Here is an 18572-nt window from a genome sequence, read left to right as displayed (position 1 = left end):
GGGAAGACTTGAGTTTGCGTAGATGAATGCTAGGTATCTGTAACAGATTGAAAGTGAAGCTAAAGTGGAATGTGTTTGAGGTGCTGGGAAAGATGCAGTTGTTAGGTGGTGCTTTTGTGTAGATTAATCAACTGCAATGGATGTACACAGGTGGTATGACTGTGAAGGAGAATGATTGATCATGATGCAGTGGCTATGATGATGGTTTATTTGCGAGAAGCAAGCCATGAGGTTGAGTTGCAGATTACAAGAAGAAGTGCAACTGAACTGGAATTGCAGAATACAGAATCTGAGTTGTGACCATGGATTGAGAGGATTAAATCACAATCATTGTGCAACACAAGTTCATCCTATGCAATAGCTTAGGCCTTGGCAGAATGGAACAGTCATCTGAGCTGACTATGACTCACTTAACCCAGTTGACCGAATCGACTCGTTGACCCGACCGATTCAGGTCGTTGACCGGTGATCGGGCGGACTTTGCCGGTCACCTGGGCACTTTTCCGGCCACTCTCTGGCTAACTTTCGGCGACTTTTCGGCAGAGTTTCTACACGAGTTTTTATGACTTTTGGGCCACGCGGATTTTCATCTAATGGGCTTTGAAAATTTGACCTAATTTTGGGAAGCAAAGGGATATAAAAGAAGGACTTCTACAACTTTTGAAAGGGGATCTTATTTTTTTATTCTTCTCGGAGCTTTGGAGAAAACTACTTCTAGGGTTTTCTTTGCTTTCATCTTCTTTATTAATTTATTGATTATGATGATGATGAACTCCATTATTATGAGTAACTAAATACACTTGTTGGTTATGGGATAAAAGTTGATTTCTCAATGCGTGTTATTTGATTCTATGGATTAGTTTTGTCTCAACTTTATTGTTTATGATTCATGGTTTATAGTGTTTTAGGATTTGATTGTTTGATTGGTTGAGTCCGGAATCAATCCGATTTGCTTTCATCTCTAGAGCTATATTAGGGTTTTCAGTTTGTCCCTGATTTTAAGTAGCATAATTGTGGTTAGTGCTTGTAGTGATATATCCTACTAGTCACATATGAATCATAACCTTGGTTAAAACAAATTAGTGCTCTTACACGTTTGTTTGCGTTGATTAGTCTTATTCCATAAATCTTAAAGCTTTTAGGGAGTTAAACTTAATTGTGCTTTTACACTTTGGGTTGCTTTATAGGAAGAATTCACATATGCATCTTTTAATGTGGTTGTGATGAAATTAGGGAATTAGCGGGATACTCTTGCGATCAAGGTATTCTAGGAATTTTAATAAATAAGAGATTAAATTATCAATTCTATTCAATGATGAAAAATACATGCTTGTGAATGATACTATCCCATGACCAATGTCTTCTCTTTATTGATTATTCCAATTATTTACTTTGATTTACTTTATTTCTACTAAAAAAAATAAAAAAAAATCACTCTTGGTTATCTTAGAAACCAAAAAAATTGCATAACAACAAAGGCCTCCCTGTGGATACGAATTCTTTTCTACCACTTTCTACATTATTGTAGTTGAGTAAGGAAGTGAAATTATATTTGTCGATTGACAACCGATCAGTAAATAATTTATATCATCAAAGGGAGAAAACTAATTCCTGAAGCTTATTGATTTTGTAAGCTTCATCTGATTGATTTTGAAGTAATTTTGTGTTTTCAGTTTTGTGACAAATTTGGTGAGCAACCTTTGATGATTTATTTGTTTTCGAAGTAAGGACACTACTTTGTTTTGAAGAAGTGTATGAAATAGTGTTCTATTACCCATAGGCCCATAGGAATTTGAGGAGTTTGTTAACGATTAACTATGTTTGTCCTAAAGGATTGTATGACTTGCAGACATAATATTAAAGGATTTGAGGTTAAGGTCATGTTTATTAAGCAACACCTCAAAAATATTTAGACTTGGATCGATTTTTCGCCAACAGTTATGATATGTATGAACCGGTGGATACATTTGAAATACATATCCTTTCTCGTGTCATTACGGCACGTGTTAAGCCCTAGTTAGTTTAAATGGAGGAGCCTTTGTCAGCAACTCACATATCTTTATAGCAAATATTGATTAGAGTGGTTACCAAACAGATTCTTCCTTTGTTGTTTGGAATACGATCCAAAGGACTTGCTATTCACGTGTGTGACTCTCGAAGTCGAAGGTGCAGGGATACTGAGGAAACTAAGTAGCTAGGGGTAGTCTACTTGGTCTCAACTATAAGAAATTGGTATTAGATTTTGTATAGCGTCTTAATTATGAGAATATTCCAAACTGGACTAGGTACTGAGGTTTTTCTGGATTTGCAGTTTCCTCGATAACAAAATCTTGTTGTGCCATTTACTTTCCGCATTATAATTGTTTTATTATAATTAAAGTATACTGCACTTGTGCGTTAATCTGTATCACTTGACATTGATTTTTATAGAGTTTCTGTTTAATACTATACCTATTATCAAGTGAACACTTCGTTGTCGTGTCGTCTCGATCTTGAATCCATAATCAATCACACAAGTGATGTTGTTGTTGTATTGTCTCGGTCTCGTATCTATAGACGATCATACGAAGTTTGTACCGAAGTTTTTGTATTTTTCCGACTCTGTCCATAGGCGATCACACTTGGTAAAGGACTTATAGGTTGATAAATAAAAGATCGTGGTGTATTTGAGTACCCTCGTCTTTTCAGAGAATATTTGTTTTCAAAGTTGTTATCGCTACAGATTTTCAACAACAATGATGCTGAGCTGAACGTGTTCAGAATCGTTGCAACTTGAAGTAACGAAGAATTCAAGGAGTTGAAGAAACCAAGGAAATCAAGCATGATGGATTCAAGGAGTTTTTGAACCTTTATTTTTTAATCCGTATGTATTGATCGTTTTGTCAGTAAAATTGACAAAGGGGGAGATTGTTAGAGCATTTCTCGGTCGAACTCACAAGTGTTGTTATATCAAGCTTGTTGTCAAATTTGGTTGATCAAAAATATGTCTTGATTTCTAGTCTACAATTAGTTAACTCTCGTATTAGGATAAAAGTGTGTAGTTGAGAATCGTACATCACTGTGAAGATTGAACCACCTATTTCTTAATTTATGTTCATACTTTTATCTATGAGACGATGTCGCAAGACTAATTAGACTATTGCAAGCATATCAAGAATTTCGAGTCAAATTTACCTTGGTAATATCGTTCTCGAAATTTGTATGACTAAGCTTAATAAACATTTATTCATACTTGATGAGTTTCGGCTAAGAACAATTTATTGTTCATAATCTAAATCGTGATTCAAGATTATCATTCAAAAATATCCTGGAACCGTGATATGTGTCATTGATGTTATTTGGGAATGTTTCCAATTGATTTAGAGAGAAATATAGAATTACTGTAAATCTGGATACAAGACAGTATGCATACCAGTCTCACATACTAGGATAACTGTTACAGGTCCGGAGCCGCAGTACCTGAACCCAATACACGTACCGCCGTAGCTATAGTTCGACATCAATTTTTTGGTATGCACACCCGGTATTCATATCATAAAATGTTTGTTTCTCGTGAACCATGAATTGTATGCATACCGTAAAAGAACTATTTGTTTCAAAACAGGTGTGGTATCTATACACAGTATGCAAACCGGATCTGTGAGTTCCTGAAATCGTTTTTGTCTTAACGGTACACATACCATGTACATGTACCATGACAAAAATAGTCACGAACAAGGTAGAGTACACGTACCTGGTACACGTACTTTCCCTGTCGAATATTTTCAGATGCACTTTCTGTGAGATAATTGGCATTTGAATAAATCTCTACAAACACTATATAGACATGATTGATCACATTATATAACCTATGGTTGTGACTCAAGCTTAAAGTCTTAAGTGTTATATGAAAATGATTAAGCTTATGGTTCAATCGGCTAGTTTCAGCTAACTGTCTATGAACAATATCTTTGTACACGGTTCAGTTCCGGTTCATCCTAACCAAAGTGTATATCTTGGTATGTTAATCTCATTTCAAAGATTCATCTAATGATGGATATTGTTTGCTTGGTTCCAAGCTATCTTAACTTAAACCTAAAGCAACTATCTAGCAGTTCTGTTACAAATTATTATATACAACTCAAATGATAACAAATTTCAAGTCAATATTTTGGTAGTATTTTCTTCTTACAGTGCTCTAGATACCACCAAAATGAGTACAATCCATGTGCTTTCTCCATGAGATCATTCTCCTTCTCCCTCAATGTTGTTGCTAGAGCCACTGTTCCTACTAATTTAGCGCGTTCGGATATAAATTTGCTTATGACTTCTGCTTCTCCAGAAGTAGAAGTCAGAAACAAAAACATTTTACTTCACAAAAAATTAACTTTTCTACTTCTAGAAGTCATTCTGACTTTTTTGCTTCTAGAAGTCAAAAAGCAACTTCTAAATATGTATCCAAACGCGTTATAAAGGTCGCTTCTATTCAAAGCTCTAATACTAATTTGTTAGACTACTAGCTAAAGCACCAAGATATGAAATAGAAGTGAAAGCAATCACACAAGCACACACATGAGATTTAAATGGTTCGATAAATATGATCTACATCTACTGCAAAAATGATGAAGTGATCCATTAAACAAGATTACAAAGTGTCACACTAACCCCTCTCAAGAACCCTAACTCCAATGTGCCTCACCCTAACCCCAATAACCTCTCCGTGCCTCAGCTACAAAACAACATGAATATCGCAAAGGAAAATTGATTTTCTTACATTGCAAAGGAAAACTGATTTCTTATATATTTCTTGTTACCTAAAATTTCTTATATATTTCTTGTTACCTAGAATACTAGCTGACAAATGGAAAGGGGATTAAGTAGCTGTTGGGCCAGACAAGCACGCAGCATGCACCCAAGGCATATTACCACAAATTACTCGAGGCATATTACAACAAATTACTCAAGGTATTACCACAAATTACTCGAGGCCTATTACAACAAATTAGGAAGATATAAAGTTGCAGACTAAAGTTACAGACTAATACTGCGGGGCAAATTACTCAGAGGCATTCCTCTTCTTCTTTAACTAGGAAGATATAAAGTTACAGACTAATACTCATGTTTACATAGAATAACACAACTCGAAATAGAAACATGTTGCAGGTGTCGTTGTAGTACAGTGGCAAAGTTATCGGATGATGATACCGGTGACCTGAGTTTGAAACTCGCCAGCACCAAACTCTTTACCGATCAAAAAAACAAAAACATGTTGAAGTCAGACTCAAACAATATGAACACAAATCATAAAACATACTCGTATAATATTACCAGAAATCGTATCTTCATGAACTTATAAGAAGTCCGTGCCGTTATACCCTAGTAATGTATAATCTGGGAGTAGCTGGGCATATAACTGTGCGTTCGATTCAGTCTAAACACATCAGAATCAAGTAGCTGGGCATATAACTGTGCGTTCGATTCAGTCTAAACACGCATCAGAATCACATCTGTAATCCAAATTAAAATATGGATGTTTGTTTTTGTTTGTGGCTGAGGAACTGTTCATGATTTTCATGGATTTGCTACCAAGCATCCTTTACTAAAAAACTAAAAATACAAAAAAAAAGCCAATACAAAAATAATATATTCTATGTTTTTACTGTCATACATGAAAATATGATAATCTGTTTTTCCAGATGCGGCAGCAGGCTAGAAGCTTTTTCTTTTTCACCACATACAAAATGCTAAGTGTTTCTGGGATGACAGGGAATGCATGGCTACAGCCTTGGATCATCACTGAAGGAACCTGGAAAAATATGGAATAGTAGTTCCTTGATTTACGAGGTGAGTTAGTTACTCCAATGGATAAACCACAAAACGAAGATGTATCTGCTTTTATCAAGAAAACTCCTGAATATCCTTTTGTCTGCTAAAGAAAAAAGTACTCGTTCATTTGCTACTTCCAGTCATTTATAACCTCTGCAAGAAGTTCAAAGACAAGAACAGAATTTGTCAGCGTAATGAATCACCCACCAAACATTAACGATGTCACAATTGTGTTACAGTGTCATACCAACTGAAAGAGGTAACCCAATGGACACAACTGAAATAAGATTTTATTTTATTTTATAGTATCAGGGAAGGTCAAGATTAAGATTTTTTTTCCTTTATTCTTTTGAGGGAAGGTCGAGATTAAGATATAAACCTTTAATCTCGTACAAACTTGCCTACAGTGTAGTTTGCCTCCTACACTACACTACTTAAGCATAACAAGATAAAAAGTTATAACAGCCCAGAAGCATGTCATTGATGATTAATCATGAGTTTCTGCTAATTAGTTCAACTATACTAGTTTGAAACTAAGGCAGGTCGAACCCATATGCTTTTTTACAGTAACTATTACGGGGAAGTTATTCAAAATCACAGTACAAACTAGCAATTATCAAATTAACAAAACAGTGAAACTTTCAAGCCACTCTTTTAGAGCCAAACCAGCCAATCTTTGAGAGCCAAATCATAGGACAACTGAAAAATACTAACATACTGTGAGTTTTTGAGAGGGTCGGAGAATGGAAAAAAGTCTGAAGTTTTGGAGGAAAAAAGAACATATTTCCTCAGTTATAACAACACATGATTGGATAGTCATGAAAACCCATTGTAAAGTATAGAGCAAAAACAGTAAATTTGCTAGCTAATATGAGCAATTGTAATCATCAAAAAGTTGCCTTTCATGTTATTTGCCTCCTAAACCATTTATGCCATGGGAACATAAAAAGTTTCATTTACTAGAAGCCTTAATAGGTCACAAGTTACACGCTTACTAATCTGAAACCATGGCTCTCCGAAGTCAATCTTGAGATCATAAAAATAGTACAGTAGTAACACGAGAAAAAAAAATCACTGAATGGTCATGGGACAACTGAGCAGCATTCATGTACTGATCCGAAAAGGAAGATGGGAGAAAAACTCTGGTTTTGACAAAAAAAAAAAAAAAACTTTTATTCTTCAAATACATGATTGGATTATCATGACAATTGACTATCAAAGATATAGACCTAGACAGCAGCAATTTAGCAAAAATGAGCAGAATAACTAATTCACTAACCTTCACGAAACTTCGAGATTTTGTAGCTTGTCACAGTGAGGTGTGGGATAATTTCTGTTCCATTGACGCCTTTGAAGTTCTACATGGCAATAACGTGAAAGTATATTTTTGTACTCTCTCTCCACAGTATCCTCAAGTTTTTCTCTATTAGGACTTCCCGCAGGGTAAGAGTGATCAAAATCAGATGATTTAACAAAATATTCGACACCATAATTCTCTGTCACCTTTGGTATCTGGTACGTGTAATTCTTCTGCAATGAGTAATCCGGCTCGGTGAAAGGAAGATATGCAAGCAAGAATATAATCAAGAACGGCAACAGCTGAAGAAGAATCATAAAATTAAAACCTCCTTCCTGAACATGTTCTCGTTGTTGACTAGTTGGTCCTCTAGTCCTGTAAACATGAGCAGTGCGAAACATCTCTGCTTGACCAAAAAATGATCTAAATATCTCATCTGGATCAAATTCATCATGAAAAATATCATTTGTATGTCTTCTAGTTCTCCTCCTAACATTATGCTGTTGATTATACTCGAATTCATCCACCAAACCTACCTGATCATACTGCCTTCTCGAATCATCTTCACTCAAACACTTAAATGCCTTACAGACTTTCTTAAATGCTTCTTCCGAACCTGGAGCTTGATTCTTATCGGGATGAACTTTCAAAGACAATTTCTTATACGCCCTTCGTATCTCTTCAACAGAACTATTCTTTTCCACACCGAGTATCGCATAGTAATCTTTATTTCTCCTAATTTCACGAATCATCTTAACGTGTTCTTCAGTATAAGTTCGTTCCAAATTACCATTACTCGAGGCAGACTCTCTTGAAGTCTGACCTCCAGTTTTACCCTTATTATCTTGAGATGTTGATGATTTTGAATCTAGAGTTTCACATATGGCTAATAAACCATCAACAGATATATCTTTATTCAGACGTTGTGCAATCTTAATGAATTTCAATGCTCGTTGTTTATCTCCAGATGCAATAGCTGATTCAGCTATCTGAATACATCTAATTGCTTCATCTTTATTACCTTCCATGACTAAATTCACTTTCCCAACTCAAAATGTCAAGATTTTTTTTTTTTTGATCTGATAACCTAATCTGTAGATCCTAATCAACCAGGAAATCAGAATCCAGAAAAATTTAGTTAGAGTATTCTAACGAATCTATATCGAGCTTAATTCTCAGTTGAAATCACTACTTAATACAGCATAATTTCATCAAAACTTCTACTAAAAGCTAGGGGATCCATAATCGTATCTATTCTTAAGATTGATCTGAAAATCATGAAATCACCCTTGAAACAAACAATCGAGATTAAGGTCTGGGAAATACTTACAAGGAGAGATATGTGACTTCCACGAACCCTGATGAACCCCAAATATCTGAAAGTCTCTTTTTCAGTTTTCTCCCTTTTCCTGAACTTAGAGAGTTTGGCGGGCTTGCAAACTATCTATCTTGTTAATGGACTTAAAACATAGGCCCAATAAAATGTACAGAAAACTATTTCCCCTGTATTTCGTCTTTAATTACAGTTTTGCCCAGTATCCTTTTCTACTTAACCCTATTATTCTCTTCCCTCCCATTGCAAAAGAATCTCTTTCTTCCTCAGTCTCTCCCAAACTCAACGTAAGTTTCTCCGAACCCTAAATCTTTCCTTTTCTCGATCTCTATATTCGTTTCTTTTTGTAATTGATTCCTATGGTTGTTTAACGTTTGATTGTCAGTAATTGATTCAATTTTTCAAAAATTAGGTTTTTTTCTCTCTTCGAAACAATTTTTTTTTTTTTTAGATTCTAATCGTGCTATTAATGATGACAGGAAGATGAGTAGCCGTGCAAGTCGAACTCTTTACGTTGGTAACTTACCTGGTGATATTCGTGAAAGAGAAGTTGATGATTTGTTTTACAAGGTAATTTTTTTTAGGGTTTAGTCTTCTTTTTTTTTTTTTGAAAGCTTATGTAGTAATCGTATAATTTTTTCTATTTTTATTAGGGTTTTGAGTTACGTTTCAAGCATTGTATTTGCTAATTGATTTATTTTGATTTTTGTGAACTTTTCTCATTGTAGTATGGACCCATTGTTGAAATCGATTTGAAGGTTCCACCAAGACCTCCAGGTTATGCTTTTGTTGAGGTAATTTGTAATTTGATGATGATTATGGTATTTGGTTGTGAAGTTTTAACTTATTTGAAAGGTTACTTACTTTTGGATGTTATAGTTTGAAGATGCTCGTGATGCTGAAGATGCTATCCGTGGTCGCGATGGATACAACTTTGATGGTCACCGATTGAGGGTTAGTTGGGATTGATTTTGAATTAGAATATGTTTTACTTGATTTTCCTTTTGTTATATTTAATTGTCTGTTTTTTATAGGTGGAGCTTGCACATGGTGGAAGAGGACAAGCATCGTCAGTGGATAGGCGTAGCAGTTATAATGGTGGTGGGGGTGGTCGAGGAGGTGTATCTAGGCACTCAGATTACCGTGTCTTGGTATCTGGATTACCTTCTTCTGCTTCATGGCAAGATTTGAAGGTCAGTTGATCATATCTTCTATTGTTTTTATCTCTTTTTTTTGGCATGTTTATTTTCTTCCATTGGTTTTGTTCTTCTCTTTAATTTGTCTTTTGTCTGACTTTTATCTTCTCCATGAGTAGGATCATATGCGCCGAGCAGGGGATGTCTGTTTCTCCCAAGTGTTTCGTGAGGGTGGAGGTAACTTGAATCCGCTTTACCTGTCTATGTTTTGGTTTCTATTTTTTGTGAACAGGAGTTAAAGAAGTAGCGATTATCGTGTTTTTTTTTATTTTTTATTTTTTTCCCGTGGGCTCGATGTTGTTCTGTTTTCATGCCATTTGTCTATTTAGTTGGTAGCTTATTCATAGCTTCTGTCGATTGGTAATAGTGGTACAGTAAATGGTTCTTACATCGTCTTTTGCTGTTTATAGGCACAACTGGGATTGTGGATTACACAAACTATGACGACATGAAGTATGCCGTAAGTAAAGTTTCGAAATTTTAATGAGTTTTTGACTGTTATTTCGCGGCACCTTCGTTATCCGCTCACTTTTGCTATTCTATAATTTACTAATATGTCATTCTTCTCTGGCTGCAGATCAGAAAACTCGATGACTCTGAGTTCAGAAATGCTTTCTCCAAAGCCTACATTCGGGTATGATTTCTTATTCCTTTCAAAAATCTTGGTTTAACTTTTCTTTATATCGATCAAAGTCAGCATGACTCTGTATCTTGTTTGCTCATTATAGGTCAAGGAGTATGATTCCAAGAGGAGCTTATCAAGGAGCCGCAGCCGTAGCCGATCTGACTCGAGGAGCAGAAGCCCCAAGCGTAGTCGCTGCAAAACCCGAAGCAGGAGCAAAAGGTTTAATATGTTACTTAGTCTGTAGGCTTGTTTCATTTATTTTGGCTGTGAATTGACCATGCAATAGCTTGAGTTTGCTACCTTTGGCTGTTAATTGACCATAACTTATCTTGACTTTTCTGTAGCAAATCTCCAAAGCCCAAATCTTCTCGTCGATCTGTATCTAGGTCCAGATCTAGATCCAGATCTGTTTCTTCACGGTCACGCTCGGGATCAAAGCATCGCTCGCTCTCAAGGTTAGTGTTGCTTTTGTTTTCCAAGTCTGCTTGATATATTTTTATATTTACTTGAATGTACCAACTAGGTCGACCTGAAATGGGTAATTTATTAGAGAATCATGTATGTGAAGTGTTTCATTACTGAACCCTATGTCTTGGTGCCCAGAGTCTGAGCAAGTTGAATTGCTGGGTACTAGGGTAGAACCCTGAAATGATATGTTTGACAAAGCAAAGATCAGATACAGCGAATAAATGTTCAAGAGAGAATGGTTAACACTCAAAGTTCAGTTTAACTTTCCTACATAATGTTTGGGTTAAGCATTGGTACACTTTTATGCTTGGCAATGTACTAAGATCATGGCTACTAGTGGCGATTAAGTAATGTGCAAAGGAGGGGGACCCAACAACTGGTAATACCTGCATTTTATCTGATGACTTGTATTCATCAAATCTGAATATCAAGTATTGGGGTTTTGGGTTGATTCAAGGATAATGACCTCTATAAGCAGTCTTTGGTAAATTCTGAAAATTTACAGGTCACTGCTCAGTTTTTTTCTTTTTTTTTCACTTCTAGATCTGCAGACCAAATTTAGAGTTGGCCTTTAGCATTGGTCTAAACCACTTCGACATGAGATGTTTATACTTCATATTAGATGTTACGGCTTCCCATACCATTTTTGTTTGTCGTATTCATTAAATGTGCCTACATGATTCTTTTTGAAAAGTGGTTTAGGGGTATTTGAGAAAGAGATACCTTCACCAGGTTGGGCAGTTATCATTCCTTGTTTATGAAGATTGCTTGTTTGTTTTCTAGATTTGGCTTAATGCGGCGATTGGGGATTGCACATTAGGGGCTTGATGGGATGTGGTGCAAAATGCCTGCAACTCTTTTGTTTGTGGTGGTTTAGTGGACAGCTTGGGAAACCTCAATGGCATATTAATTTTAATGTTGTGCAACTTGAAGCTTAAGTGGGACATGAAAGATGATGGTATTTTAGAGATGGCTTAAGTAATTGGATATATGGACGCACCATGAATCAGCTGTAGGAATAGAATTCAAATTCCCTTTTTTTCTTGGAATCTGCACAGGCTTAATAGGATTGCGCCCAGGAATTCCTTGGACCTCCATGGTATAAGTGGAAAGATGCCAATCTCCTATCTTTTAATCTTTAATATTTGATGATCATCATGTTCAAGTGAAGATGCTGTCTTCACCTGATGGGGGTCATCATCTGATTATCAATGACATGTTTAGCGTAGATTTCTTTTAGTAATAGTGCATAGCTGGATCTTATATATTGTTTATAGTTCTGAAATTTTATGGGTTTCCTCCTTTCTCGCTTTTGAATCTGGTACTCTGACGTGGAAGAGGCGTCGAGGATTTTGGATCAAAGGTGTTTTGGAAACGTTGTGGATATTGAATTGGGTTGTTTCTGGAACTTTTTGCAGATCCCGTTCGAGGTCCAAGTCGCCAGTACTCTCTGTAAGTAAAAACTTCAAATGCTTTGATATCTATGTTTCTCTCCCCTATTCTACTAAACTTATTATTATGCAGCCTCGCGGCAAACATGTGAGTAAAAGCCCTAAAAAGCGGAGTCCCAGTCGTAGCAAGAGTCCAATCAAGAGCAAGAGTCGAAGCCTTAGCCCTAGCTAAAACTAATATCAGGTGTGGTGGTATACCAACTGGAAACATATTGTTATCTATTTTCCCTTTTGGTTCTGCCATGTGCTTAATCTTGACTACTGTTTTCCTGTCTGACAGGTCAGGGGCATCATTGTTACCAACTGAAGAACCTGAGAAGTCACAGAATGAATAGTGGAAACTCTTATTGAGAGTAGCATAGCCTATTTTGTTTTTTTTAATTGTATTTTGATATTTGAGAGTTAAGTTTGAACTATTTTATGGAACTAAACCAGTTTTTTTTTTGCACTGTCTAATGTAATACTGCAAACATATTTATCAAATCTTTTCTGTTGGTAATATTTATCATGTGGAACTTGAGAGTTCAGACACTTGCTTGGTCATGACACTGGACTTTTAAACTTGATCTCCTGAGAAAGTGCAGCCATTCAGGCACAAGTAGAGAAGATATGCTTTCAAACCAATTTCTAGTTAAATGGCTTCAATCTGTATTCAGGCACAAGTAGAGAAGACGTGCTTTCAAACCAGTTTGCACAAGTGGAGAAGATACACTTTCAAACCAATTTCTAGTTAATGGCTTCAATCTGTATCAAGGAATGTTTAGGGCAATTCCTATGGCAATGTACAAACTAAGAGCTGGTACAATTTTCAAAAATAGTTTATATATTTTTTTTTTTTTTTTTGCTTGTTTCCATTTTCAAAAAATTGCTTGGTAAGATAAAAACTATTTTTGAAAACCAAGGAAAATCAACTAAATCTGATCAAACGTAAAGACTCCTAATTGATAGTAATACTGGCCATGACTCACTTGCAGTCATTCCCCCGGTCTCTTACTTTGTTATGAAAAGAAGAAACAAAAAAAAGAAAAAAAGGGAAAACACATAAAGCAATAATTTGTTGGTTTCAAAAACAGAAAACAAATAGAAAACATCTTCTGAAAATGTCCCTACCAAACGCGTTTTTCTTTGTTTTCTGTTTTCTCTATTTTTGAAAACAAAAAATTGTTTCTAAAAACTGTACCAAACAGGCTCTAAACTTTTTGTTGAGCCAGGTGGATGACCAAACAGGTTTCAACAGAAGTGGGTGGTTGACAATCAAGCGCCAGGACCGGGGACATCCGCCCACGTGTACAGGTTAAACGGGGCGTGTGAATGTTACGGACAAAAAAATAATACATAGAGTAGTTTTTAGGCGATTTGATTTAACTATGTACGGTCTTTACTCTTTTCTAATCTTTTGTGTACGAGGCATATTGGTCTGAATTTTCAAATAATCAGTTGTGACTCGTGAACCCATATCCATCACAAATCTGGTTAAGCCATGACTTCAGTGTTCCACTGTCGAATCAAAAAGTAAGGAAAAAGAAAAAAACGGAAGAAAAGGTTCTGTAGTTCTCTTTTAGAGGCACATACATGAGCAGGTGGGAATGAATCTTATATCGGGTTGGGAACGGCACAACAATCACCAGTCACCCAAAAATACACTTCAGCCATTGTGTGAGAAATGTATCATTTTATATCTTCAGGCCATGATTTTACAGGAGGCCAAAATCATCACACCGTGGCTCGACTGCCAAATGGATCGTTTCGGGTTTTTTGGGGCCACTTAACAGTATAATAGTCAGTTGGAGTATAAAACCCAACATACATCACTTTTAAACATATATTCCAAGTTTTCAGGCACTGAAAAGTTTTCGGCATCATCGATTGAAAGGATGCATCTGACCAGGAGGATGAGGGTATGGTGGCCGACCTTGTGACGACGTCCTCTCTGACCCATGCCTGTGCCAATGGCCGTTAGCCCTGATCCCAGGTTCTGATCCGCCCACAGCCAGAGGAGGAGGCCACCAACTCAATTCTCTATCCACCGGAACCAGAGGGAAAGGGGCAAAACGATCTCGTTCCCACGAATAAAAATGGCTATGTGATGGATTAACTGTTTCTTGTAAATTCCTACCAGAAGAGCCTGAAGGCGGTAACATATAGAAGTTGCTGCCATGTTCTGAAGAAGATGGTGGTTGCGTTACAGGAGGTGCTCCCCTCGGACCATTGGATCTTCTGACATTTGAAAACATTGGTGCCCGGGGATGGAATTGTGGCTGCTGGTGGTGCTGATGAACACCTTCAACCCGATCATGAACGCGAGAGCTGACGCCTGCGTACGGGGGTACCATTGAGGGCATGATGGAGGTTCCAGCTCTAGAACCAGAACTGTAAAGCAAAGTTAATACTTAGTAATGTCAAACACAATATTATACTGTTTGTATATAAGTATTTGTGCAAACATAAAATCTATCAGATACACTACTAAAGAGGAGCGGGTTTTGTTTAAAGAATTGAACTATTGAAACTCACCCTTGATCAACAAAAAACGGATGTACTGACCCTGATCTTGGTGGACCGTCTGAATCACCCCTAGAAGGTCTTATAGCAGCAGATGGAATTGTGCCCTGATCAGCAGCTCCAACATGGCTGCTAGTTGCAGAATATGGAGGTGAATGATGGTCCCAAACTTGGTAATGGATATCCCCTGCAGGAAATCGATGAGAACTTGAGATTTCATTTGGCCCAGACGGGCCAGTCCATTGATGATTGAAACTAGGAGTACTGTTAACCCGCTCGTTGGAGTTTGTGGATGATGATAAAAGTGGTTGAAAGACGGCAACATAAGGGCATGAACGGGAACCTGATGATACCGCTGCATGTTCGGCTAAGACGGCGTTATGTCCAAGTAGATCATGAACTGCATTAAAGGACATCGACAACTTCATATTAAATTTCAAAAAAGAATAACAGCATATTCTTAAGATATAAACAGTTGTCCAAGAAGATCATGAACTTACAAATAGTTGTCGGCGACTCCCTGTCCCTGCAGGATTCAAAGCAAGAATGTCAGAGGGGAGGAATAGCTATTTGTAGTTAAACTTAGGTGGGTGTTATTGGATATTTTAACTAAAAACTGCAAGTACTGAACTTGTGATTCCAATGTCCCAGCAAATCTATGATATTTGACTGTAAAAGCCAATGATAGACATTACGATGAAAATATGACTGTAACTAGACAATTTTCTAGTGAGAAGTTTGCAGCTTCATTCAGCTTATCGAGAAAAATGCTGCAATTTATAATTGTTTTGACTAAATATTCATATTATATTCTAGTAAATGCTTCATGCACATATCATTACAAAGATAATTTGAGCTTAACATCTCAAAGTGAAAATATGTAAGATTTAAGCCCATGCCAAAAAGCATACTTACTCATACGATGAAGAAATAGGAGTCAATCCACGAAATGGGCACCAGTGAACTCCATATGGCTGCAAACACAGTTAATAAATAACACAAATAAAGTGCATGCTAAATATGTGCCCGAAAAAAGAAAAATCTTGGATAACTAAGTCCTGCTGAAACAAGGTCACCTTATGGCCTTTGATGTTATATCATAGTTATATACGTATCTCGATAGAGAATTTAGAAACTAAAAGATATATTTATTCTTTTTCATTATTTTTTACATCCTATATTTTATTTTCTTTGCTATTTATAGACCATATAAAGCAAATCAAAGAATGAACTTTTCCATTCTGGTTTTTTAGAATGTGGAAGAAGATTTGTTTAACGTTTATAATGACGACCTTGAAAGAATTAATCATATAAGAAAACGCCTAAATTCCCTAACTTTCAAACAGCGTTACCGCTTCCAATCTCCCACACACAAGATAATCCACTCTTGACTCTCAAACTCAGATGACAAGTTCATAATTCGTAACAAATATCTTCGATTGTTATTTTTTTCCCCATATTACTTTTCCTTATCCAACTAATCTCGATCCAGGAACCAAAGCTGGTCCTGTAATCTATGGTCTTGTAATAAGATTTTGATGAGTATGTATTAGCATCAGAAACAGAAGAAGAATGTGATTTTATTCTCAAGGTCCAAAAAATTAGTTTATTTGATTTGCTAGAAGGAGTAAAGTGTAAATATAATGAATAGGATATAAGAAATAACTCAATAAGCAAAAAGATAACTTTTGCATTGGGATGTGTACACATCTATGATGCAAAATCCAAGGGCCATAAAGGTGCACCCTTGTGATAACTGTCACGAGGATGACCTCGTCACAGCAGGACTCAAGAACGTAGCAAACATCCTAATTTCCAAATATCCTGACATATCAAAACGTCTGCATAAGGCTGGGACGTCAAACATATTAATAGGCAATAGCAAATAATTCTAATCGAAGTGGTTAAGCTTACCCCCTAGGAGAAATTATAAGGTAATGTTTTCAGAAAAAAGACGAAGCTAGTACAATCAAACGGCACTGCTAATAAACATGAGTTAAGCATACTAATTCTTACCATTTCAGAATAAGTTAGATCATAAAGATCATCGTCATGCGCCCAGTCAACTAGGTTAAACTCAGAAAATGATGATGAATGAGAACCATGTGTAAACTGCCATTGTCCTTTCTCAGTTTTACGACAATTTGGGCACTGCATCACTCCCCCCTTAGAATTAAACATGGAACCAATGCAGTCTGAAAGAAATCATGACATTAAACAATTAGCATAGCTGACTAAAGATAAGAGAGATGCAACATAATTTGTCTAGCAAAGAATAATGGTCACAAAACATGTCTTAAATATAATAAGTATACATAACGCTTAGCTGATACACAAATCCTGAAGAAAAAAGTGGCACAAAGCAACTCTTTCATCTAGCTAACTAAATGCCCCTAGCAAGAAACAAGAAGTGCCTATTAGCAACCAGGAAAGTGGTGCGAATGGTTAAGAATTTAACATATAAGTCCTTTTCAACAGATTACCAAATGCTGAACTTATGTAAATCCATCCCATAAAGGTATATTTACTAACTTTAACCTCATATTTAGAATTAGTATATTGTCTTTTCAGAAACCTTGTATTGATCTCGTAAACTTAGTCCCTTCAATTTTAGCATTTCACAGATGTATCAGGCTTCTTTATCAGGTTACCAGTTTCCCATTTATGTATGAAACCCTTATAATAAGAAGGGCTCCTATCTGTCCATGAGCCTTCAAGTTTGCATCATCATAAGTTCAAGATCACGAAAGTGAACACCTTCTTTGTGTAAACCTAATCTTAAGAATCGGGATCGGATCACGATGACAACAAGTTAATATTATCAACCCAAGCAGGTGCCAATGCATCATCAACCCCATCATGGGAATCAACTATCAACAAATTCAGTCCTAACCCCAAAATCTAAGCAATTACATTGAAATTCACATGCCCAGAAGAAAAACCCAAGTCATTTTAGCAAATTCCAATAAAAAACACAAAATTTCAGCTACAAATAAACAAAAATCAAGAAATTGAGCTCACCCAGATGAAATTCATGACCACATTGAAGAATCGCCCTTGATCTATCTCCCCTTTTATTCAAAACCTCATCAAGACAAATTGAACATGAAACTGAAGATGAAGAATTATCTAACATCTCCTCACCACCACTTCCCTCATCTACCATGAGGTCAGTACCACCACCCCCACCCCCTAATCCCATAATATTTCAATGTTTCAGAAAATTTCACCTCTAAAAAGCCCCTTTGAATCTCATACCAAAAGACTCAAAATCTCTAGCTCTTTTTCAACAAATAATTTACCCTTTGAACCTTGAAGATCAAAGATCATTCCTTTACAATTGCGTAGGTGAAAATCTGAAATTAATGTTTTTTTTTGTTTTTGTTTTTGTTTTTGTTTTGTTTTGGTTTTTTTGGTTTTTTTTTAAGTTGTGCCCTATCTTTGTATCGTCATCCGACCGATGGCCTTAAATTAAGACAGTTTTTCTTCTTAACAATGATCAGAATTCATTGTAAAAAGACTGAAATACTCTTTGCAGAAATCAGCGATCGAGATTTGATAATGGTTGTGAAATGAGTGTTGGATGGTTGGGATTTCATGGTGGTTGTAAACGCAAGTCAATTTTTTGTGATTGCTTTATACTACCACCCCCATTGTACATATATACTGCAAATAATATTAGGAAAATTTCTTCTTTGGTCCTAAGCCTGTAAGGTTATTTATAGCAGGGTCCAACTAGATTTTACTCTTATTCTAAGGTCCAAAATTATTTGAAAACATGGAAATGACTAATATACCCCACTGTTTAAGTACGTGTGAAATAACATACTACCATAGATTTGAGTACATAACTGATACACTGTTTACAAATTTGAGTACATATCTGCTACACTGT

The 18572-nt window shown here is 36.2% G+C and overlaps 3 protein-coding genes across 8 annotated transcripts; 1 reads left to right on the top strand and 2 right to left on the bottom strand.

Annotated features, from left to right (window-relative positions):
- Positions 1 to 5530: 5530 nt before the first annotated feature.
- LOC113350277 (chaperone protein dnaJ 49-like) lies at positions 5531 to 8515 on the bottom strand. Of its 2 annotated transcripts, XM_026594397.1 has the most exons (3): positions 8433 to 8515; positions 7085 to 8203; positions 5531 to 5958 (listed from the first exon to the last, which is right to left on the bottom strand). In XM_026594397.1, the coding sequence occupies exon 2, from the start codon at positions 8128 to 8130 to the stop codon at positions 7087 to 7089; it is 1044 nt and encodes a 347-aa protein (XP_026450182.1). In that variant the 5' UTR covers positions 8131 to 8203; positions 8433 to 8515; the 3' UTR covers positions 5531 to 5958; positions 7085 to 7086. The 2 variants fall into 2 exon arrangements, with proteins under 2 accessions (XP_026450182.1, XP_026450181.1); XM_026594396.1 differs by having other exon boundaries at positions 7085 to 8506.
- A 155-nt stretch (positions 8516 to 8670) lies between these two features.
- Positions 8671 to 12716, top strand: LOC113350280 (serine/arginine-rich-splicing factor SR34-like). Of its 3 annotated transcripts, none has more exons than XR_003360704.1 (13): positions 8671 to 8722; positions 8915 to 9005; positions 9164 to 9229; positions 9315 to 9389; positions 9470 to 9628; positions 9751 to 9808; positions 10042 to 10091; positions 10209 to 10265; positions 10360 to 10475; positions 10601 to 10711; positions 11508 to 11823; positions 12063 to 12176; positions 12249 to 12359. XR_003360704.1 is itself a non-coding variant. In XM_026594398.1 (13 exons), the coding sequence occupies exons 2-12, from the start codon at positions 8919 to 8921 to the stop codon at positions 12345 to 12347; spliced, it is 912 nt and encodes a 303-aa protein (XP_026450183.1). In that variant the 5' UTR covers positions 8671 to 8722; positions 8915 to 8918; the 3' UTR covers positions 12348 to 12359; positions 12456 to 12716. The 3 variants fall into 3 exon arrangements, 1 of the variants encoding a protein (XP_026450183.1); XR_003360705.1 differs by having other exon boundaries at positions 12143 to 12176; positions 12249 to 12355; XM_026594398.1 differs by lacking the exon at positions 11508 to 11823 and adding an exon at positions 12456 to 12716 and having other exon boundaries at positions 12143 to 12176.
- Positions 12717 to 13707: 991 nt separating this feature from the next.
- LOC113350276 (E3 ubiquitin-protein ligase RFI2-like) lies at positions 13708 to 18146 on the bottom strand. 3 transcript variants are annotated; one of them, XM_026594395.1, is made up of 7 exons: positions 17699 to 18144; positions 16694 to 16872; positions 15593 to 15651; positions 15178 to 15203; positions 15021 to 15077; positions 14690 to 14864; positions 13708 to 14545 (listed from the first exon to the last, which is right to left on the bottom strand). In XM_026594395.1, the coding sequence occupies exons 1-7, from the start codon at positions 17877 to 17879 to the stop codon at positions 14035 to 14037; spliced, it is 1188 nt and encodes a 395-aa protein (XP_026450180.1). In that variant the 5' UTR covers positions 17880 to 18144; the 3' UTR covers positions 13708 to 14034. The 3 variants fall into 3 exon arrangements, with proteins under 3 accessions (XP_026450180.1, XP_026450179.1, XP_026450178.1); XM_026594394.1 differs by having other exon boundaries at positions 14720 to 15077; positions 17699 to 18146; XM_026594393.1 differs by having other exon boundaries at positions 14690 to 15077.
- Between the last annotated feature and the right edge of the window lie 426 nt (positions 18147 to 18572).

The sequence above is a fragment of the Papaver somniferum genome, chromosome 2 (assembly GCF_003573695.1).
Source record: "Papaver somniferum cultivar HN1 chromosome 2, ASM357369v1, whole genome shotgun sequence".
NCBI classification, from domain to species: Eukaryota; Viridiplantae; Streptophyta; class Magnoliopsida; order Ranunculales; family Papaveraceae; genus Papaver; species Papaver somniferum.
This window is presented reverse-complemented; position numbering and strand designations above follow the sequence as displayed.

Coding starts and splice junctions, on each gene's coding strand:
- LOC113350277 (XM_026594397.1), bottom strand. CDS start 8,130: ATGGAAGGTAATAAAGATGAAGCAATTAGATGTATTCAGATAGCTGAA.
- LOC113350280 (XM_026594398.1), top strand. CDS start 8,919: ATGAGTAGCCGTGCAAGTCGAACTCTTTACGTTGGTAACTTACCTGGT. Junction 9,809..10,041: donor AGTGTTTCGTGAGGGTGGAG/GTAACTTGAATC, acceptor TGCTGTTTATAG/GCACAACTGGGATTGTGGAT. Junction 10,712..12,142: donor AAGCATCGCTCGCTCTCAAG/GTTAGTGTTGCT, acceptor AACTTTTTGCAG/ATCCCGTTCGAGGTCCAAGT.
- LOC113350276 (XM_026594393.1), bottom strand. CDS start 17,879: ATGGGATTAGGGGGTGGGGGTGGTGGTACTGACCTCATGGTAGATGAG. Junction 15,652..16,693: donor ATCTAACTTATTCTGAAATG/GTAAGAATTAGT, acceptor CTGTGTTTGCAG/CCATATGGAGTTCACTGGTG. Junction 15,204..15,592: donor CCTATTTCTTCATCGTATGA/GTAAGTATGCTT, acceptor TGAATCCTGCAG/GGACAGGGAGTCGCCGACAA.